Raw genomic sequence first — 25,192 nt, 5'->3', positions numbered from 1 at the left:
GGCCACGGGATTGGCTTACTCAATTTAATCAACAGAAAACTGATGCGTTATTAATATCTAATTCGCGGAATATACTTCCTTTACAGATTTGTTTTTGGTACTGAGACTCTGAATTGTGTTGAAAGTCATAAACATTTAGGCGTAATATTTAGTGCAGATGCAAAATGGTCTTTATATATTTCCGAAATTCAAAAAACATGCATGAAAAAGGTATCAGTACTACGAAAGTTTAAATTACTGTTGAGTAGGAAAACTTTGTTAAGAATATATGTTAAGTATTTCTGTTGCCTGTGTTGGAATATGCCTGTGAAGTTTGGGATGGTTGTTCTCTGGCAGATCTAACTAAACTTGAACAAGTTCAGCTTGAAGCAGCAAGAATTATTACTGGCCTACCCTCTTTTTCTAGTAAACAATCACTGTATCAAGAATCCCAACTTGAACCTCTATCTGAAAGAATAAAACTTAAGAAACTTTCCCTAATGTACAAACTCCATAATAAACAAACACCTTCTTATTTAACTAACATTCTTCCTCCTAAAGTATGCGAACGCAATAGCTACAACTTGAGAAATACTGAAAACTACACTGTTCCCAATTTACGACTGTCTAGTTCATTCCAATCCTTTATTCCTTCTTCTATAAGACTATGGAACGATTTACCAAATACTCTCAGAGAGCAGCCATCCGTTAACATTTTTAAATCATCGTTTCAGCGTAACCAAGGTTACTTGTTGCCTAATTTTGTTCATGTAGGAAATCGAAAAATAAATATTTTACATACACGATTGCGTCATTCATGTAGTAGTTTAAATTATGATTTGTATAGAGTTAATAGTGTGGGTGATACAATGTGTGCATGTGGAAATGAGTGTGAAAATGCAGTCCATTATTTTTTTGATTGTATGCTGTATATCAGACAAAGACAAATTTTGATTGATGATATCTCACGTTATTGTAATATTTCTCTAAATGTTATTATGTACGGTTCTCCAAACTTGTCAGATGAAGACAATGAAAATATCTTCCATATAGTCAAACCTTCATTAAAAATAGTAACCGATTTTAAGGTCAGTAGTATTATCCTATCATCTCTCTTTCTTATTCTTCTAAATTTCTTTTTCTTCCCTTTTCCCTTCCTTTCTTTTTTGTTCATATATATTATAAATATATTTGTTGATGTTGTCATGTAATCAATATAATGAAATTTATTGGAGAGAGCGTTTCTAAGTTGAGATAACTTGTGCCTTATCCTTTTTGTTGAATGACAAATAAAAAATGTTTAAATCAAATGTAAATAACGATTATGGCAAGCGTTTACTTGACCTGTGTAAGCACTGTAATATAGTTATACTAAATGGCCGCATGGGTGAGGATAAAGGTATCGGTAAACTTACATGTAAAAAGATAAGTGTAATTGATTACTGTATAGGTAACATCGACATACTTGGTATTGTGGAGGAATTTTCTATCAATGAATTCTCGCCCTTGTTATCCGATGTACATTCCCCGTTACACATATGTCTACACTTGTGTGATAATAATAACATGTATGATAATTTGAATACGGGGGTTACCTATAATACAAGTAAACCCAGAAAGTGGAATGATGACTTTAAATGTGGTTTTGTAGATTTCATAACTGAACAACGCCTTTGTATCAACACACAAATGTTGACAATAATGGTAATTGTATCAACTCTATCATTAATGATATATGTGAACTATTTATAAATGGTGCCAAATATGCATTTGGAACTAACCAAGCTAAGCCAAATTCTGTAAATAAACCTGTTTTTGAATTTAAAAAACCTTGGTTTCACGAGAGACTGTAAGTCTGCTCGCCAAAATTATAGAAAAGCCAAACGGTTACACAAAAAGTTTGGTAATGCTTACCTCAAAGAGGAAATGTATGTAAAGGTACGATTGTATAAAAAAAAAAAACCACTTAATCGTTGTGTCATCAAGCATAAGTTAGAGATTAAAAATAAACTCCGGATACTAAGGTCAAGAAATCCAAAATATACTGGAAAATAATTAATACAGGAAGTTCAAAAAAAGTACTTGTAAGGCTGGTATTGAAGATCTTTTTAACTTTTTTAATTCATGTTTTAACAAAAGAAATGAAGGTGAGGGTAATCATGTGTTTTCTATTGATGATCTTACTCAGCTGTCAAAACTAAAAAAAAAAAAAACGATGCTTTTATAAATGAGCCAATACTGCCGAACGAAATAATGAAATGTGTTAAAATGTTAAAGATTAACAAGGCTGTTGGTGACGACATGATATGTAACGAATATATTAAGTCAACAATTGATTTAATGATGCCATTACATGTTGAATTATTCAATTATATTTTTAACACTGGTCACGTGCCTGAGACTTGGCTCCTGGGAAACATCATCCCTGTTTTTAAGAACAATGGTAGTTTGTATGATGCCACTAACTATCGTCCAATTACTTTGGATAGTTGTCTAGCTAAATTGTTTATAGCTGTAATTAATGAACGATTAAATAAATATGCAGATAATGTAGAACTCATTCTCGAAAATCAAGCAGGGTTCCGAAGAAATCACTCCACTATTGACCATATATGTTCACTTAATGCATTAATTGAACTATCAAAACATATTATATTGTGCCTTTATAGATTTTGAAAAGGCTTTTGATAGTGTTTGGAGAATAGGCCTTTGGAACAAACTTTTGGTTAATAATATAGAGGGAAAATGTTTCCAAATTATTACAAATATGTACAATGACATTAAGGCTAGAGTGATGAAAGATGGCGTATTCACGAATGTATTCCCAATTAGTTCTGGGGTTCGGCAAGGCGATAATCTTTCCCCGTTTTTATTTTCACTTTTTCTTAATGATTTAGAAGATTTTATGAAATCACGTGACTGTAAAGGTCTGTCTAATATAAACGACCAGCTAGAAGAGGATTTACATGTATATATGAAGCTTTATATGATGACACTATACTACTATCAGACACGGAAGAGGATTTGCAAAAGCAATTAGATGTATTTTTCGAACATTCCAACCTATGGCATCTTAAAGTCAATATCAGCAAAACTAAAATCATGGTATTTGGTAGAAAAAGAATTCCTGATGGCCTTAATTTTACATACAACGGTACTGTTAGAGGAATAGCTAAGGATTTTAAATATCTTGGGGTTTATTTTACTAAAACTGGTTTGACACAATTCAATATCAAACAACTGTATGGTAAAGGTTTAAAACCAATGTATGGTGCTATTTCCAAATGCAGGGATCATAATTTGTCAATAGATTGTCAACTTGATATATTTGACAAAGCTATCAAACCTATTGTTTTATATGGATGTGAAGTTTGGGGTTTTTGTAACTATAAACTTATCGAACGTTTACATTTAAAATTTTGCAAACACATACTTAATGTTAAAACGTCTACACCGAACTTTATGATATTTTATGATATTTTTTAATACATTGTATATTCAAAAGTCAAGAGTTTCGAAGTATACATTGGCTAAAAAGTACCATATTTTATAAACTAAAAGGAAAATTTATATCAAACTGGAGAAATGAAATTTATAATTCTCCGAAAGGAACCAATTATAGAATATATAAGTACGAACTTTGTTTAGAAAAGTACTAACTAGAGCTCCCTCCGAAACTAGCCAAAGCGTATTGTAAGTTTAGAACATGTTATACTAAGTTACCAATTGAAAGTGGTAGGTGGTTCAATATACCACGTGAAAAGAGATTATGTAGTTTATGTTATTTAAGAGAAATTGGCGACGAATTTCATTATCTGTTTACATGTACACATCAACCAATTCTCAATAGTAGGCGAAAACATATGTCCAGATATTATTATGAAAGACCAAACACATTTAAATATCATATATTATTCAATTATGTAACACAACATGAATTGACATCATTGGCTAAATTTATAACCAATATTAATGGCATAATTAATTTACAATACTAATGTCCATCCTGTTTCACCATGTATTATTGTCACCCATTTGTATATATGTATTCTCTACACTGTATTGTTTATGAGGTATATGTATTCTCTACACTGTATTGTTTATGAGGTATATGTATTCTCTACACTGTATTGTTTATGAGGTATATGTATTCTCTACACTGTATTGTTTATGAGGTATATGTATTCTTTACACTGTATTGTTTATGGTATATATGTATTCTCTACACTGTATTGTTTATGAGGTATATGTATTCTCTACACTGTATTGTTTATGAGGTATATGTATTCTCTACACTGTATTGTTTATGAGGTATATGTACTCTCTACACTGTATTATTTATGAGATATATGTATGCTCTACCCTGTATTGTTTATGAGATATATGTATGCTCTACCCTGTATTGTTTATGAGATATATGTATTCTCTACACTGTATTGTTTCTGAGGTATATGTATTCTCTACACTGTATTGTTTATGAGGTATATGTATTCTCTACACTGTATTGTTTATGAGGTATATGTATTCTCTACACTGTATTGTTTATGGTATATATGTATTCTCTACACCGTATTGTTTATGAGGTATATGTAATCTCTACACTGTATTGTTTCTGAGGTATATGTATTCTCTACACTGTATTGTTTATGGTATATATGTATTCTCTACACTGTATTGTTTATGAGGTATATGTATTCTCTACACTGTATTGTTTATGAGGTATATGTATTCTCTACACTGTATTGTTTATGAGGTATATGTTTTCTCTACACTGTATTGATTATGAGAATAAAACAATTGTCATTGGTGGAAACGTCCTTTTCTCTTATAACTTTATTACGGTACGTCAATTAATACTCAAAATATGTCATGGAGTCGATATATCAGAAGAAAAATAATAAAATATTGTAGAATTTAAAACACTGATCCGATTCAAAATTGACCATCTAGAAAAAACGGAGTTTAAACCAAAACCTTGCCTTTTTTCTCTGTATTATAATATAATGTAATGGCTGCCAGTGATGACTTTTCATTCTGAAATCACAGTATATTCTCAGATGAATTTAGCAAGTTTTATTTATTTCACGAAGCTGAATCTAAGAAGCGCAACACAAAATATATCGTAAAATATCATCACCGAACATTTTAAAAATTGACCGTCTAGAAAAAATGGAATTTAAACAAAAAAAAAAGCGTTTTTTTCTCTGTATTATAATGTAATGGCTGCTAGTGATGACTTCTCATAATTCTAAAATCACGGTATATTCTTAGATCAATTTAGCAATGTTGAATTTATTTCACGGAGCTTATTCAAACAAGCATAACACAAAAAATATTGTAGAATATCCACTTATATGGTCGACTGCAGCCCAAGCCTCGCAACGGATCTCCGAGAACAATAGGCTCAAGCGTGCGTTAGCGAGATCTGGGCGAGTCGACAATCTCTGGCTTTATATGTCTCTGGTTGTAATGTATATTCTATTGCGAGGAGCTCGTAGGATCTTACGTTAAGATAACAGTAATGTCTTTATTCTGGTCAAGTAGACATTTATCAATAGTCACGGGAATTATGGTATCAAAAAGAGAATTTCTAACAGAAACAAAGTTATAAATACTATCGCGTATTAGCAAAATGTTTCCACCCCTTGTGTAAAAACAGACTTGAAATTTTCAATATCTACAGTGTAATCGTTTGGGATCCAACATTCGGATAAAAATACTATGTCGTAAAATTATAAGATAGAATGAATTTTCTGAAATCTTTTAAATATTATGACGAAGGGGCTTACTATTCGCACGCACACACACACACACACACACACACACACACACACACACACACACAAAAGCACTTAAGTGTGATTTAGGTTTATCAATAGAAATCTGAAATCTGAAGCTGAATGTTAGATATGAAATTGTTTGGTGTTTTTTTACCCTGGAACAAATGTTGCGCATGGATAATACAGCCAACACCGTAATCCGACCTTGTCCTCAACGAGGGAGTTATTTTTGGAAGTTGAATGCTGTGGGGCGAAAATAAAGTTAGAAAGTTATTGGTTTTTAAAATAAAAAGGAAAAGAATGTAAAACGAATGCCGGTGCCCAATTGTGCCACAGAGAGTAAATGTAATCACACCGAGTTAAATTAAGAATGAAATAGGCTTTCACCCCGAGTCAGGACTGTCTCATTTTTGACAATTCTCGAATATAGGGTCCCAGGGGTCTTGAAACCGTACTGGTGTCCAACTTTTGAAATGTTCTGCGTACATGGGGTCCCACAGAGAGTATTCACGCCGAATTTAATTAGGTCTTTTCACCGTGAAAATACCAAAAAAAAATTGTTATGTTTTTTTTCATTATTATTATTACAAGCTTACCTAAACATAATATATATGATATTCTCCTTGTCTGCAACAGCAACCAAAATTAACAAATGGATTAAATAATGAAAATGTATGTATCGACAATAGGCAGACAGGTTTATGTCTTCCTTCGACAAATATATATTCAAAAGTGCCTTGAAACAGAATAGAATTGTCAAGAAATAAGCGTGTAAATAATTTTAAAACGTCTCTCTTTTAAGGACAGTGTTATGGTCATGCATGGTTATTGGTCAACCGTGAAAATCACGGGTTTTCACATATTACTAGAAAACTAACATGTTATTTTCAGACATATAGAAGAAGATACCTTACTGTTTATAATTATGTAAGTTTCGTTGAAATAAACAACATATTTCACATGAAATTCTGACATTGTTGTGATCGCGGGTGTTTTGTTTACTCCCGTACCCGTACTAAGGGGACATCACTCTGTCAAGCTGTCGTTATCAAGTAGAACTCTTAGCCATTCTTTGTTTGTTTGTTTGTTTGATTTTGTTTAACGTCCTATTAACAGCTAAGGTCATTTAAGGACGGCCTCCCCTGTGTGCAAGATGCATGAGTGTAGTGTATGTGTGTGTATTTTGGGAGGCTGCGATATGTTCGTGTTTGTCTTCTTGTAATAGCGCGGAAATGATGCCGACTTTATAGTGCTACCTCACTGAAACATACTGCCGAAGACACCCAGCAGGACGCCCCACCCGGTCACATTCTCCTGACAACGGGCGAACCAGTCGTCCCACTCCTCATTTGCTGAGCGTTAAGCAGGAGCCATTCTGTTAGAATGTTACCAGGCTCTGCGACGCGGACGCAGTTCTACATAAGAGCCCATATTTTTTAAAACTATATATATATAAGATAACTAATAGTTCACAAAATAAGAACTCATGATCATCATTATGATTGGTTATCATTAGAAAAAATGGGTATTTTTATAATAACTTAAAGAAATGGTTTTATGATTGAAATAATTGTTCTTTTTCATACAAATTACAAAATACAAAAAAAAGTATTAAGTTGAATAGAAAATTATAAATATATTTATTAAAATAAAAATTAGCTGTAGTCATGTTTTATGTTTAAATCACAATGCTGGCTAACCTTACTAACTAAACTGCATTATTCTAACCTAGAGGAAGCTCGCAAAAGACTGCTTCGTCTTAATACGTGCCTGCGAAGGAGAGTGTTATCCGTAAGAGCGGCAACTGCTTAAGACCTTTGTGAAGTTTGTTTACTTACTTGTTGACTCTCGGACGCTATACCATTTGCTAAACTAGCTACATATGATTCCAACAAAAAAGAACTTTCACATTTGGAAAAACCTCCTCTAGGGAATTTTTCATCACTGATTCCCTATTCAACACTATTATTTGATTACCTTTTAATAAATTTGGAATTAGAGATTTAACAGATCGCCAAAAAAACTGTCGAAAAACCTCCTCTAGGGATTTTTTTATCACTGATTCCCTATTCAACACTATTAGTTGATTACCTTTTAATAAATTTGGAATTAGAGATTTAACAGATCGCCAAAAAAACTCATGAACCCGCGTCGCAGAGGCTGGTAACATTCTAATAGAATGGCTAAGAGTTCTACTTGATAACGACAGCTTGACAGAGTGATGTCCCCTTAGTACGGGTACGGGAGTAAACAAAACACCCGCGATCCTCGCCCGCGATCACAACAAAGTCAGAATTTCATGTGAAATATGTCGTTTATTTCAACGAAACTTACATAATTATAAACAGAAAGGTATTTTCTTCTATATATCTGAAAATAACATGTTAGTTTTCCCTAAATTTCTAGTTATATGTGAAAAACCGTGATTTTCACGGTTGACTGCGGCGTATAAGTTTTACCCCCTTGAAAAACCCATTATCGCCGATTTCTAAATTATTAGATGATAAATAAACATTTTTGTAATTGTCACATTCAGATAATAATGTTTGAAATTATCCTATATTTTCATAAAAAAATATAAACGATCGCGTTAATGAGATATTAAAATATCTTTATATTCCCGGTACGGTGTTTCAGTCCGGGTCCGGGAACGGGGTACAAGATTTACCTACCACCTGTTAATTACTTGTTCTTCTTGCCACTTAATACTATTGCCAAAAGGTATTTTCGATACCTACATGTGAATAAGCAGGTGAACTTATTACCTCAGAGGTGTTACCTGTGAATGTCTTGGCCAAAGGGCATTTATAACCGATCCTGCAACTAACACAGGTAGTATGGTGCACCGGCGCGTTTCTTTTTGTTCACAGTGTTGGAAGATAAATGTTGTTGAAAGTATTAAAGTAAATTTCAACAGCGTTACCCGATTTTGCATGTAAAGGTTATTGCATGGTTTTCGAGTAACCAGGGATGTATTACACCCTCGCTTCGCTCGGGTGTAATAAGTCCTGAGTGACGGGAAATCATGCAATAACTGGCTTACTGCATGCTTCCCAACTCGAACAAAACAGAAAAGTTGAGTAAAAAATGTTCACCTGGACAATCTTTTTACCTACCCTACACTGCAGATAATTTACATGTACCTGTGTGAGTGAGTACTAATCATAACCAGGTACATGTAAGATTCTCAATAGCCCAGTCTGAGCGTATCCTTCATAATGGATACAAGTGTGTTTGGATTACTATCCAGCTCCAGTGTCAGAGAAGGTATAAGGAGTGTCTGTTCAACAATTAGAACAAAATACGGGAAGCAATGTTGAATTTCTGACTACATTTTCAGTTTAATTTTCAAGATGTGGCAAAGGTACAGGATATTGAAACCATTTTCATGCATGCAATGTAAGGGTTTCCAGTTCTTTCAATGAATGGTATATTTANAATTGTAACAACTTTCCGAATAAGCAACAGTCAGCATATCAAAAAGGACTATGCAGTTTGTTAACTGCATTTAATCTGCAAGAATGTATACATTATAATTTAGAAAGAGAAGAAGATGTTTATGTGGCCTTTTTAGATAGTAACAAGGCATTTGACACCGTATGGCATGATGGTTTGTTGTATAAGCTAAATGAGATCGGTATCACTTCAAAGACATGGCATATTTTGAAATCAATATACACAGATATAAGAAGTAGTGTTATATTTAATGGTTTAAGTTCAAGATGGATCCGTATGGAGAGGGGGATTTTACAGGGGAGTGCGTTGTCTGCCAAAATGTATCTTGTATTCATAAACAGTTTATTAGACAGTATTGAAAAATGTGGGAAGGGTGCACTTATTGCCGATTTAAGAATTAATATACCAACACAAGCAGATGATATATGTCTGGTTAGTACACAGCGTAAAAGCTTACAATACATGCTCGAGATGTGCGAAGCGTATAGCAGAAAGTGGCGTTTCACATTTTCTGCAGTTAAAAGTAAAATAGTGTATTTCTCTAGAAAAAAGAAGCGAAATCTTAGTACGAAATTATATCTATATGGGCATCTTCTTCCAGAAGTTGAGGATATAACACATGTTGGCGTGATGTTGAACTATAATTTTAATAGTATGGAACGTACAGTACGCGCATGTAATAAGCTTAAGAGTGGTGTCATGAGTTTAATTAAAAGTGGTGCTCATCCATGTGCATTAAATCCTTTAACGATTAGTAAAATACTGAAATCAAAAGTATATGCTTCAGCCCTATATGGGTGTGAATTATGGTGTCTTCAAAAAACCGAAATTTTAATGTTAGAAAGAGCACAACGTTTCATTTTAAAGTCAATTCAGGGGTTCCATACAAGAACCCGTACAGATATGTGCACAGGCCTTCTGGGTTGGTTAAGTTTAGAAGCATACATAGATACCAAGAAATTATTATTGTTTGGAAGATTATGCAACTTGGAGAAAAACTGTATATCTTATCTTGTGTTTTTTACTCGTCTTTGTATGGCAGTTATAGGGACCAATGTGTATAATAATGGATTTATGAATGAAGTAATTAGGGTACTAAAGAAATATGATTTATACAAATTAGTACAAGAATGTTTATCAAATGGAATATTTCCAGTGAAAAGTATATGGAAAGCGAAAGTAAAGCATAATGTACAGTTATATGAAGAAAAAGGATGGAAGGAGAGAATGAGTGGTGACCGCGATTTCTGCAGATTTATATTTGTTCATGATAATTTGGCTCCTCATATATTGTGGAAATTGTTAATAAAATTTCCTCAAAACAGAGAAGCCATACATAGTATAATGAAATTGATTGTATCTCTAAGACATTCAGAAAAAACTGAATTATGTCATAAATGTGGACAAATGTATAACGATATATATACCCACATAGTTTTACAATGTGATTGTACTGAAGACTTACGAGATCAGTTATGGTGTCAAGTCATTAATACATGTGAACTTATGTTTAGTGTATATTTACACTCTCATTCAGACTATGAATTATTTCACCTACTGATTGGTGGCAATATAACGTATGAACTGAATACATTAGAGTTAACAGAATTTCGTATGGCATCAGTCAATCATATTTCAAAAATGCTTAATGTATACTTCGAATGATTATTCAATACTTTTGGGTATATCATTCTTAACATTATTAATTATGTATTCTTTTGTAAACTGTACTCAAATTGATTAACTTATTTCTATTATGTTAACTTATTATGTTGTGCAATAATTTTTGCCTTACCATCTATTTGATTTTGTATCTATTATCTTATATATCATTATAATTACATTATTCTGTTTGTAAAATCTTCTTAAAGGAGGAAATAAAGAGAATAATAATAATATTCCACAAAGTGCAAAGACTGGAAACGGTTACAAGAATGGACGCCAAAAAACAAGTTTAACTAGCACCTGCATGATACTAACCAGTCACCAACAACTCACAGTCCGGCGGAGGGGACTATAAAAAAAACCCACCTGTGTATTGTCGAAAGAGTAGGCGCGTTAACGCCGGCACAGGGGATAGGGATAGATTAGATTACATTTATTTTCGACGATTCGAACGGCTTCCAAAATATAGGAACAAAACAAAACACAAAATAGAGTAGGATATAAGTAAAGGACAGTCTGTATACGGTACGCCCTCCTCCTAGACCAACGCCATGATATGATAAGATCGGTGATCTCCCCATCCCTTTTTTATATAACAAAAATTCCAATAAGACACATATATTATAAGTCCAACAACTTATAGACCCCCATATGATCAGCTACTAACAATCATTTTTTTTAATTTTTTTTTCTCTCTCTCTTTTTTAAATAGACATACACCAAAGAACTAAGGGTAAAAGTCCGCATACATCATAAGGACCCCTCGGATAATCTCAAACTCCGGCCAAGCCTGACAAGGAAACAAAGTACAGTACCTAACGGAAGCAGAGACGTTTCTCTACTGTCGGGCACAACCGGCAGTAAGAGACCCGAGGTACATAACAAATATAATATATATACCTCCCTATAAGAACAGGTATATATGCAATAAATACACTTTAAAAATAAACAAATAATTTTATTTTTTATGTACATATAAACATTAATTTAAGCCACATTAGCCAATTTCAAACCCCCTCGACGACACAAATACATTAGTAAGAATCAACAACCAAAGCTACATCATCCGGCGCGACAAACCATTTCGGACCAAGTAGTCGTCTCCAAATTACATCATAAGATAAGGAAAGGATAGAATAGACGACACCAAACCACCCCCCGAGGGAAGGCAACTTGCCTCACGCCGACAGAACACCGACTTCCGTCAGTGAGATGAAACCCGTAAGGGCGGATTCATGTAGGCGCGAAACCCGTCATCCATCCATCCATCCATCCGAACAATTCAAGCGGTCAAACTGGACATTTGGAACGGACCATGAATATAGGGATAGCAATGTAACATAAGTGGAAGTGCATTCATTAAAAAAAATGGCTCTTCACGTGATGTCTCTTTTTTTTACAGTAAAGATTATTGCAACAAGATAAAACACATAAAAAAGATTCATTGAATATTTGAATTATTGTCTAAGTGTAACAGTCAGAACTAAGGTGACAATAGCAAATACGAATTAATGGCATATCCCTACACGGCGTATTGTAAAACCTCACCTACAGTCAAAGATACTGATCTAGCTGGCCCCGGGGGATGGGCGAGCTGACGTGTAACTTATGACTGATACGTATAATTTACCCCCGCGGCTTTTAGTATCAGGAAGTAGGATATACCCGAATGTCAGGGCAACTATAACCTTTCTTCATATGTGGGATAAGTTGTGTTACAGACAGCTGACGGAGATGTATTTCTGTAACGTAACATATTTTGTATATTTCTGAGTTGGGAATGGTCAACAGCGAGAACCATACTCTGGGATATTATAATTGGTATATTGTTTAAAGAGTGTTTCTGATCAGAGTGACATATTCGAGGAACAGTTTAAACCCATATATCGTTTAAGTGCTTCTATATCTTAAATTATGGGATTCGTTAGGAAAAAGAAGGAGAAAAAGGACCCCAACCGACCGAGGTATGGTTTAATAATCAGGAACTTCTCCTCGTCAGAAGGAAGTGATGAAAGTGCAGACGATTGTACCGAAGATGTCGAGACAAATACACCTCAGAAAGAACCAGACGTTAAAGATCAAAGTTCTGACCATTCTCTTAAAGACCAAAACCAAGGTCAAACTCACAGGGTTGAAGTTCAAGGTCACGCTCACAATGGTCACAGTCATAGCCACGGAGATGGAGAGGGCTGCCCAATTCATGATCATGACTTTGAGTATTTCCAGAAAAAGCTGAAAGAAAACAAACAAAACCAGCGCAACAAAAAGACGAAAAGTTTCCAGAGTTGGAAGAATAAAGTTAAGGTGAGTGTCGAATCGGTGTCTCGATTCTTACAACCAACTCTAGTTTTAAGGGGTTTGCCGTAAATAGTTATGTCCCTTAGCTAGTCATGATAATGTCTGTCTTATATATAACGTGATATCCGAATCGGGTAAGTAAGTTAACGGAAACTGGTATTAACGAAACTTGCTATGAGGTAGCGCACTGTTAATGATTGTTTTTCACATATGAGGATTATTTCTTTACCTGTTATTGCTGTGAGGTAGCGCACTGTTAATGATTGTTTTGTACATATGAGGATTATTTTTTTACCTGTTATTGCTGTGAGCCAGCTGCCAAAGCTTCAATATCCAAATAGTTATATGTGCATACAGTCAACTCTATGTTAGACCTCAATGTCCGTGGTTATATGGGCATACAGCTAACTATATGTTAGACCTCAATGTCCGTGATGGCTGAGTAAAAATGTTTTATTTGATATGCAGAAACACTCTTAAGAAATTTGAAAGAGATTATAATACATTAGTACATCACATGATAATTACTAGGATAGCTATTGGATAACTACCCTTGCTCTATTTGGTATAGTTAGCATCCGCCCTTGACGACGGGAACTATACCTGGAGACGGGCACTATACCTTTTTTTTGGACCGCTGAGACTGCGGGAAAAGTAGCGTGACGCCAAGAGTTGCGCCCCTTCTCCTAGGGGGCGCTGTACATATTCTACTTTCAGTTCATTGTTGTCGTCTGCCAAAATGGCTTCGAGATTCGGGACCGGGAATGCCGATTGCTTTGCAGAGGCTCAGCAATGTATGAAAACGAAGCAGGCGACACAATTTGCAGTCACAGTTAGTACAGTCATGTGATGTACTAAATCTATTATGACCCTTTCCCTCGGGAACAGTTCTCTTATAGTGTTGTCTGGGGAGGTATAGTGCCCTCGCCTAACGGCTCGGGCACTATACCTCCCCAGACAACACTATAAGAGAACAGTTCCCTCGGGAAAGGGCCATAATAGAATAATATATTTTGTTTATGAGCGAGAGCAAAAAGTGGCTATATAAATATTGAAAATAGATATGAATAATCCAACATGATGTGATGATCCTTAGGTTTGAAGCGGTTACAATCTTAACTATTCAATGATTTCTTTAGACTTAACATATGACGATTCTTATTTGAATATTTCCATTTATGAGGTGGTCGGAACTTTTAGTAGTGGAACTCTCTAGTGTCAGTATGTCAACTAATTAACGTTAGAGCCCCGTACAACCAGAGCCAAAACAGTCTTTTCTTTTGATGTTATGTCATAGCAACTGTATAATTTATACATATATTAATATTATGAATGCAATGATAAAAAAAACCCATATCATATTCTGCAATTCCATACTTGCCAACTCTCCCTATTTTGGAGGGAGATTCCTGATTTTAAACCCTGAAATTCAGCATTTTCAACTATTCATATTTGCTATAATCTTATGATTTCATCTGAAAGAACAATTTAAAATATGCCATCTAAAGTGTCATCTCCCCTTATGGTGTACATACACATATTTTATTGATGCTTTCAATTCCTAGCATGCGTATACTTTATCTCCCCCATGAATATTTTAAAAGGTTGGCAAACAGGCAAATCTATGGCCATTCGAAATTACACGCAGTGATACAAAAGATACATGCGTTTTCTGTATTAAAGAGAAGCTAAAACACGAGCTTACGCCTTTAACATACTTGTATATGCTTTATTACAACCGGTTGGTCGGGTGGCGCAGTGGATAGCGCACTTGCTTTCACCAAGGCGGCCGGGGTCACCTGCCCGAACACGCGGGTTTTCTCCGGGTATTCTGGCTTCCTCCCACACTAAGACCCACCCCCGCGCTTACATCCGGGCCAGCAAGACTGGGATTAGTATAAGTTGTAAAAAAAGGCTTCATAATTGTTATAAAATAATTAAATATATCACAACTAATTATTTGTCTAGTTATAGGTAAGAAAATATAAAACATTAAAAAATATAGCGATAATTTCGAATATAAAACACGACTTGTCATTTACACTTAAAGACCGCTTTATCGTTCAATGAAACTACGGTATAGGTATGGATGTAAAAGTATAAAAAGGAAACTGAAAAAACAATACAACAATATTATGCCGATTTAGAATTAGAAATATAGCAACTATCATGTACATCATGTACAGCTAATAACACACATGTGACAGTACTACTGACTTAGATTATTGGGACTATCTGGGGTTTTACTCTTACATTTATCGCCAGTTTAATTAAATATTGATAAGTACATTGTTTTGAAATGAATTTTTTAGGCTTTCAATTTTACAAAAAGTGATGATTTCAAATTCGTATAATCACAGCGGGCACAATAAAACACTGGGCAAATATTAGTAAGATTTTCAAACATAAATAAGCTGTCGGATTTGGAGATACCGCGGACTCTTGGAGTGAACCGGTATCAGTAGTCCAACAGAAAACCATTTATCGTGTAGGTATTGTTATCATAAGGATGCAACACAGTAAAAGTGTATCCTCTTCAATAAGAAACAAAGACTGATAGACTTAACGACGTGTTGTAATAGAAGCACCACAACAATATCACAGCGTAAAGATAGCGGATATATACATATCAGGGGCGTTTCTAGGATATTTGAAAGAGGGGGCGTAGAATCAACTCTTTCGCCGAGCGGAGCGATGCGAAAAAAAATTGGACCTTTTTTTGTTAAACAACATAAAATAATTGTGAAATGCACTTATGTAACGGTTCCTGACTTGGAGCATGTATATTTTATAGTTAAAGTGTCAGGGTGTCTATGTGTTTAATTAGTGAATTTTTCTTGTCTGATTACATAATCTACATGTACAATGTATTACTCGGGGATGAGGGATTGTCTACATTTCAGTGGTAGGGTCGGTCGGGGAACAGTTTCAAAAAGCGGTAGCTATCGTACTGGGTTTTCGTCGAATGACAAACAACCATTTTCTAACATACTCTCGTACTTTTTTTCAATTACAAAAATATTTGTAACAGGTGCGCCGAGGTTAGGTAATGTACACTCTGGGAATCCAAAGCGAGACGGACAAAATGACACAGCAGTTCGTGATGTTTTTGGCAGATTATGATCAGTTTCTTACTCTACGTTATTGACGCGTCATACACCTTTCATGTTACGTCGTTTCCTCATTGCATCTGTCAAAAATTTTCAATAAATTCCTGTCGGAAAAAAATACACGTAAATTGCTAGTAGCATTTACATGAACATAATTCTCAAAGGTTTTTGTTTTTGAGATATCAGTTTTCATCTCCGTATCAAATTTACTGTTGACGTCTTTCCTATAGGACACACTGGCCAATTAACTCATTATGGTTTAAAATCAAAGAAATGGATGAAAATATCAACTTGATTGACGGAAGCGTTGGATAATTCTGCAGATGTATGCAAAATGTCGTTAAAATGGAAAAAACAACGGAGCCAGTTGACATTTTTGACCCCCCCCCCCCCCTTAAATTAATTTTAAAATCGGCCTTTTTCTACGGGTAAATGCATATTGGAAGATCGAAATTTAAACTGACGTGTGGTTTACGGCAGGGATTTGTTGGCGGAAGTTACCTGAGGGTTTGGGCTTAACTTACGGGTACCCGTAACTTATTTACGTGCACTCATAACTTACGTGTGCGTCGTAAAACGAACCAAACACCTTACGTACGGTTTACGGGTAACCGTAACTTTAAGTACGCGTCGTGAAACGGCACCCTGCAGGACAGTACCATTGAACTGATTGAAGGCAGTTGCCTATATTTGTATTCGGCCTTATTCAGATTACTGCTTTGTAGCAAATAAACCTATATTCCAATCTGAAAACAACTCCCAAATTTGTAAAACTATTGTCTACCTCCATTTTCTTGTCATTTTCTCGGGGTGTTTTTTTAATCCGCATATACAAGTTTGAGCATAATTATCCAGCATAACTTTGCTTTAGCTGACATGAACCAATTTTCTTATATAGCAAATACCTATGTGCTTAACGGAAAAAATGTACATCTTCCGTTGGGCGTTTAAGTGTGACGTTGAGAGTTAAACATGATTTTACATTGTCATATCTTAAATAAAAGACTGGATAAGGCTCATTGCTACATGTTAATTTTATGTGTCCTTTGATCCTTATATTTTACCGCGGAATAAGATTGCTATCTAAGTCAGTGATTTTACAAATACATGTACATCTCAAATAATTCCTGACCAGTTATGCCTTTCATGGTTCATTTATTCAAGGTTTGAAGAAAGGAGACACAGAACTTTTTTGTGAAACGTGGGTCTCATAGGAACGGCTAAATTTCGATGGTCTTTGAAAAACTCATTTCACTTTTTCAACACGCGTGCTAGTGCCTCGCCCCTAAACTTGTACTTTTACTTGAGTTTTTCATAGTCATAAAACATAACTGTTAATTTATAAAACACTGAATTATGTTCTATTTGGGAGGTAATTATTAATTAAAAGTAAAGGGAAGTTGAATGTCTATAGAAATTTTGCGTTTCGAGAATCATGGATGGGGATTGGGATGGAGATAGGGGTATGCGTAGATTTCGAGCATCATGGGTTCTGGGGTGGGGATGGGGTTATGCGTACATTTCGAGCGTCTCAGAGCTTTTTGTGTAAAGTGTGTGGCTCTAAAAAGAGCCTTTAGGGCAATGGCCCGTATTACTGCAGGATCAGTAACTCTAGACGAGGTTGATGACATCGTCATCTCCGTAGCTGGATGAGCGCTGATAATCATCGTCACTGCCGAATATCTCTGTCCTGAGCTTGCTGACTTGGATAGCCTGCCAGTGAGCGTAGTCGTGGTACATATTCCTCATGCCCTCTACGACGGCCAGCCTCAGTCTCAGGGAGTAGCGGAATGCACGGTCGTTAGCTGCCTTGGCAAGGTCGTATCGGTCTTGTAGTGCGTGCAGTTTCGAGTTGAGGAGAACAATTTGCTCGCAGGCCCTTCGGAATTTCCTCTCGGCGTCGACCAGTGTGAAGCGCATGTCCAGACGTCCGGGGCTCTCCTCCATCAGGCTGCGGAGTCCGGCGGCGTACAGGTTTCGGTTGGTCTCCGTGTCCGACATTCTAGATGTTCAAATGCTAGTACTAGAGTTGAACGGATATTCTTCAATTATGCAGTTATAGTTGAATATATGTTGTAAAGTGTAGTCGAAGAATGTCTCTGGTAGTTGTGGTCGAGTGGAATACAACAGGGTAATGATGACCTCTAATTGTTGGTTCCGTTATATACTACCAAACATTGACTCAAACTGTCAAATATGTTTTAGGTGTCAGGTGGAATTCTACTAACTCCAAGTGTCATCAGACTTAGAGGACCATATAATGGTCAGACACTCACTGGCACTCAGTAGTGGTCAATATCGTTCTCAGGTTGACATGGTCACGCGACACCCAATATACGCTGACCGGCGTTAGTTCGGTCATCGCGACGTGGGCTTGGCACGTGTTTATGAAAACAAGTGGTCAGTGTAACGGTCAGAAGTGTGCCCCAATGTTTGGAAGAACAACAGGTAAATATTGTTAGTATAGACAGGGACGTATAATGCAGTATACTGTCTCTGGTATAGACGACAATGACGAGTCTATTATAATTCAGATTTATTTTTATTGGTGTGTTTTTTCAAACTTCATTTTTTTTATTTCTTTCAACAACTTTGATTTTCAATATTGTATATATATATATATAACATACAAAGGTTGCGATGTTTACAATACTAACCATGCGTCGTTATACAGAGGTATACACAGGTTTACTGGAATTCTAAACAATAACATTTTACTGTTGGACAGACCCGATGTTTTTATAAAGATATATACAAATGTATTTTTTTGAGGAATGTTTTTATGCCATTATAACTTAACGAGTATGACGTCTTATTGACAAAGAGAATAGGAAATCTTTTTTTTCATTATCTCATGCCAAACAAAATATATAAAGGATATTTAATGGTGTCTTCGTAATAACAAATATATTTCACGAGTGTGGCCAATATTTTGATATTTTTCACGAGTGCGCAGCACGAGTGAAAAACATCAAAATATTAGCGACACGAGTGAAATATATTTGTTATTATTGAAGACACCATTGAATTTTCTATTTATTGCATTTTTAAAGCATAAAACATGAAAAATCTAATGCATTAAAAAAGGGCGGGAATCAGAAGCGTAATTATTAGCGATATATTATAATGACGTCACGCTTGACAACAAGGCTGCGCGCCATTTTGAGTGGCATTCTCAACGCAATTTCGACGTTTTCTGCCATTTTCTGGTATGATTGCTTATAAAAATGTCATTACTGGTATATATTTGTAAATACTTCAGTCTGTATACCAAACATTTACCATAACAACCACCTATTTTACCGTCGCTTCATGTGAATCTGTGACAAAATATCGTTGCCTTTGAATGCAGCGAATAGAAGATACCGTTTATGATTGGTCAATACTAAAAAGTTATATTTTTCACATTTGATATTTGTCACAGTGTGAAAGATATCAATTTTATCAAGTTGATAGATAGAGAATAATACATGCCTTTTTCCATATCACACCCAGTATGAACCCGAGACTGCAATATCAGCCGAAGGCCCGAGGGCTGATATTGGTCGAGGGTTGATACTGGGTGTGATATGGAAAAAGGCGTGTTTTATTCTGTTTATTACATACTTACTAATAAAAACTACTATCTTATGATTTATTTTTATTTTTGAAATATTGAAAAACGTTTTTTTTCCAAAAGGGGTGTGATATGGGTTTTGCGTGCTGATACGGGTTTTGGGGTGTGATACGGCGGGGGCTGATACGGGTTTTGGGGTGTGATACGGTGAGGGCTGATATGGGTTAGAGCAATTGTGTCGTATCGCATATACAAAAATCCCGTATTTATTAGTAAGTATGTAATAAAATCCGATATTTCACTGGCAAAAATGGAATAAAATGGAATTCGTCTCCGATATCTCTTACATTACACATTTGACAAAAATGTTATTGTCTTGGTTTATAACTCAAATTACTGTTTCGACCGGTAAAATACTGTTCCGACCGGTAAAATACTGTTTCAATTTCTAAACCTACAAATTATCGTATCATAGTTTTCGGAGAGAATATTTAGACACAAATTTTCCACGGCACGGCACGGCACTGTGTTGTATCTTTGAGCAAGACACTCTACTCCACTTGTTCCAGTCTAGTCAGCTGTAAACGAGTACGTGATTGGGCAGTGCTAGAATTGTAGGATGCTAGCTGTGAGCGCCGAAAGGGCAGGACCGGCCGTATGCTCCCCAGGGAGTTGAGAACGATATTGGCTGATTGCAAAAGTCCTATAACCAAGGATAATAATTTGTGAACCGCTTTGAGACGACCTACGAACTGGGTTATGATAAAACGGTATATAAGAACCTCGAATTATTATTATTATTAATTATATAATTCATTGGGTTTTAACAACTGTTTGTCGTGCTATAATGTATTATGTAATGTTTTAATATGTTCATGAACTGGTGTAAGGCTTAAAGTTAAATAATTAATTAAATTGAATTTATTGAATAAACAGATTTCTATATCATGCTTATTCTGTTCTTAGATACACATGCATTAAAAAATATTACTACCGACGCCCAATTGTGTATAAGTTAATTGAATTATTGTCATGTTAAAATATAAATAGAGGATCTGACACGATCGAGTGTTCATGTAATATTGAATTTATTGAACGAGTTTATTAATTTCATATGAAATTAATAAACGAGTTTAATAAATTCAATATTACATGAACACGAGTGTTCGATTCTATTTATTATATAATTCGAGAAACACTCTTTTTCTGGACACGACTCCTCTATATAAATTGTACCGATGGCTGACGAAAGGACGCATTACATACATTTTGTTTGGAGCTCGCTGCGCCAAAAAAAAATTGATTCAGAAACTTCTTCCCGAGAACCTTCTCAATGAGCAAACAATCATTTAGGTTTTCTTCATCAACTAATGTTTTAATAATTATCATATACGAAAACCATTCAACGAATTGGCGTTTACGAAAATAGCAGTGACGTCACATATTTGGCACAACGGCGCGTGCACGTCAAGGTAAAGGTCATCACAATACACATCGAAGTCTGCACTTTTTAAAGGTTTACATGGACTAGAGTGATTGTCACTCTCTATAACATAAGCGCATTTCTTTGGAGAGGGTTGTTGGTGAATGTGAACCTCGATGTTTCCGCATGTCACTGAGCCAGTAAATATACTGTCGAATCCGCCACTGATGAAGTCGACCTGTTACACGTGTTCGCCATTGATTGTGTGTATGTCGGAGAAGTTCAAGTGGAATTTGAACATGCAGGTGTTGAATTTGTGTGAAGCTAACACTCGTGTTTATATAATACTGAATTTATTAAACTAGCTTGTTAATTTTATGCTCCCAGTGCCCCTGCCTCTGCTATCAATGCAAACAGTAATTCGGTCAGCCATTTTGTTTACAAACGTAGAAGTTGTAGTGCGTAGGAATATGACCTGTTTCCAATAAGGTGACGAGACTCATTTGCATGTTTATTGTATGTGTGCTATATCGGTTTTTATTGAACGGCAATATTGCACGGAAATAGCCTGTATTATAATAAAAAAAACATTACGTAATGCCCCATCACCTAAAAATCAAACTGGAGCAATGGTTCTTGGAAACGGTAAGGTAAAACTTATAACTGTACTTAATTAAAGTAACAGTGCAAGTAAATATGTAAAGATGTAAAAACAAAAAAAACCTGACTATTAATAAAAAATTCGAGCAACATGGTCGAGGGAGGGGAGGGTGATGCATTCGTTTCGAGCGTCAAAGAGCTTTTTGTGAACAGTGGGTCTGAAGGGAAAGGCTTTCTATGGTGGCATATTTCTGCCATCCACTTGCGACTTACGAGTTACGTATGTCGACATAATTATTGAAAGATGTCGACATAATCTGAGAAGATGTCGACATAACTTTTAAATTATGTCGACATATCACATTTGCCGAGATAATTTTGCCAAGTGGGTTACTCGTTTTTTTGTCGTGTTAATGCTCGGGTGTGACATCGACTTGCCACTTACGACTTGCCACTAACGACTTATTTATGCCTACATTCTTGTAGATATTGCCGACTTACCATGGGTTCGGAGTGGGAGTGGGGTTATGCGTAGATTTCGAGCATCATGTGCCTGGGGTAGGAGTCGGGTTATGCGTATATTTCGAGCATCTTGTGTCCGGTGTCCGGGGTGGGAGTGGAAGTGGTGTTATGCGTAGATTTCGAGCATCATGGGGGTGGGGTGGGAGTGTGGTTGTGAGTATATTTCGAGCATCATGTGTCCGGGGTGGGGCTGGGAGTTGGAATATGTGTAGATTTCGAGCATCATGGGTTCGGGGTAGGAGTGGGGTTATGACTACATTTCGAGCATCATGGGGGTGGGGTGGGAGTGGGGTTATGCGTATATTTCGAGCATCTTGTGTCCGGTGTCCGGTGTCCGGGGTGGGAGTGGGAGTGGGGTTATGCGTAGATTTCGAGCATCATGGGGGTGTGGTGGGAGTGGGGTTATGCGTATATTTCGAGCATCTTGTGTCCGGTGTCCGGTGTCCGGGGTGGGAGTGGGAGTGGGGTTATGCGTAGATTTCGAGCATCATGGGGGTGTGGTGGGAGTGGGGTTATGCGTATATTTCGAGCATCTTGTGTCCGGTGTCCGGTGTCCGGGGTGGGAGTGGGAGTGGGGTTATGCGTAGATTTCGAGCATCATGGGGGTGGGGTGGGAGTGGGGTTATGCGTATATTTCGAGCATCTTGTGTCCGGTGTCCGGTGTCCGGGGTGGGAGTGGGAGTGGGGTTATGCGTAAATTTCGAGCATCATGGGGGTGGGGTGGGAGAGGGGTTGTGAGTATATTTCGAGCATTATGTGTTCGGGTTGGGGGTTGATTGGGAATGGGGTTATGCGTACATTTCGAGCGTCACGGAGTTTTTTGTGAAAAGTGTGTGGCTCTAAAAAGAGCCTTTAGGGCAATGGCCCGTATTACTGCAGGATCAGTAACTCTAGACGAGGTCGATGACATCGTCATCTCCGTANGTTGATCTCCGTGTCCGACATTCTAGATGTTCAAATGCTAGTAGAGTTGAACGGATATTCTTCAAATATGCAGTTATAGTTGAATATATGTTGTATAGTGTAGTCGAGGAATGTCTCTGGTAGTTGTGGTCGAGTGGAATACAACAGGGTAATGATGACCTCTGATTGTTGGTTCCGTTATATACTACCAAACATTGACCAAACATCTATCAAAATGTCAAATATGTTTTGGGTGTCAGGTGGAATTCTACTAACTCCAAGTGTCATCAGACCTAGAGGACCATATAATGGTCAGCCATTCACTGGCACTCAGTAGTGGTCAATATCGTTCTCAGCTTGACATGGTCACGCGACACCCACTATTACGCTGACCGGCGTTAGTTCGGTCATCGCGACGTTGGCTTGGCACGTGTTAATGAAAACAAGTGGTCAGTGTAACGGTCAGGGGTGTACCCCAATGTTTGGGAGAACAACAGGTAAATATTATTAGTTTAGACGACAATAACCAGTCTATTATAATTCAGATTTATTTTTATTGGTTAATTTTTCAAACTTCAAACTTTTTATTTCTTTCAACACCTTTGATTTTCAATATTGTATATATATATATATTACATACAAAGGTTGCGATGTTTACAATACTAACCTAGCGTCGTTATACAGAGGGATACACAGGTGTACTGGAATTCTAAACAATAACATTTTACTGTTGACAGACACGATGTTTTTATAAAGGTATATACAAATGTAATTTTCTGAGGATTGTTTTTATGCCATTATAACTAAACGAGTATGACGTCTAAATGACAAAGAGAATAGGAAATCTATTTTTTCATTATCTCATGCCAAACAAAATATAATGGAATTCGTCTCCGATATCGCTTACATTACTCATTTGACAAATATGTTCTTGTCTTGGTTTATTACTCAAATTACTGTTTCGACCGGTAAATTACTGTTTCGATCGGTAAATTACTGTTTCGACCGGTATTTTTTTTTAGCAAGATTCTTGACTCCGCTAGTTACAGTCTACTCAGCTGTTAATGAGTACGTGGTTGGGCAGTGCAAGAATTGTTGAATGCTAGCTGTGAGCGCCGAAATGCGTAGATTTCGAGCATGATAAGTTCGGGGTGGGGGTTTGAGTGGGGTTATGCGTAGATTTCGAGCACCATGGGTTCGGTGTGAGAGTGGGGTTAATTGCGTACATTTCGAACATCATGTGGCCGTGTTGGGGTAGGGTTGAGTGGGGTTATGCGTACATTTCGAGCATCATGGATGGGGATGGGGGTATGCGTAGATTTCGAGCTTCATGAGTTCTGGGTGGGGGTGGGGTGGGAGTGGGGTTATGCGTACATTTCGAACATCATGTGTCCGGGGCGGGGGTGGGAGTGGGGTTATACGTACATTTCGAGCATCTCGGGGTTGGGGTTTGGTGGAAGTAGGTTTATAAGTACATTTTGAGCACCATAGGTTCGGGGATGGGAGTGGGTTTATGGGTAGATTTCGAGCACCATGGGGTGTTGTGGGAGTGGGGTTATGCGTATATAATGAGCATCATGTTTCCGGGTTGGGGGTGGGAGTGGGGTTATGCGTAGATTACGAGCATCATGTGTCCGGGATGGGAGTGGGGTTATGCGTAGATTTCGAGCATCATGAGTTCGGAATAGGGGTGGGAGTGGGGTTATGCGTAGATTTCGAACATCATGATTGTGTCCGGGATGGGGGTGGGGTGGGAGTGGGGTTATGCGTAGATTTTGAGCATCATGTATGGGGATGGGGGTGTGCGTAGATTTCGAGCATCATGGGTTCGGGGTGGGAGTGGGGTTATACGTTGATTTTGAGCATCATGAGTGCGGGGTGGGAGTGGGGTTATGCGTAG

General features: G+C 36.7%; 1 protein-coding gene across 1 annotated transcript in view; it reads left to right on the top strand.

Moving 5' to 3' along the window:
- The first annotated feature begins 12,574 nt into the window (after positions 1-12,574).
- The window catches only part of LOC110460819 (translocation protein SEC62-like), a 46,591-nt gene continuing 33,973 nt past the window's right edge, over positions 12,575-25,192 (top strand). The window contains exon 1 of the mRNA XM_021513980.1: positions 12,575-13,184. Within this exon, the coding sequence (XP_021369655.1) occupies positions 12,795-13,184 (390 nt within the window). The 5' untranslated portion in view covers positions 12,575-12,794. The remainder of the gene's footprint in view (positions 13,185-25,192) is intronic.

Source organism: Mizuhopecten yessoensis, unplaced genomic scaffold (genome assembly GCF_002113885.1).
Source record: "Mizuhopecten yessoensis strain PY_sf001 unplaced genomic scaffold, ASM211388v2 scaffold1379, whole genome shotgun sequence".
In the NCBI taxonomy this organism is placed as follows: Eukaryota; Metazoa; Mollusca; class Bivalvia; order Pectinida; family Pectinidae; genus Mizuhopecten; species Mizuhopecten yessoensis.
This window is presented reverse-complemented; position numbering and strand designations above follow the sequence as displayed.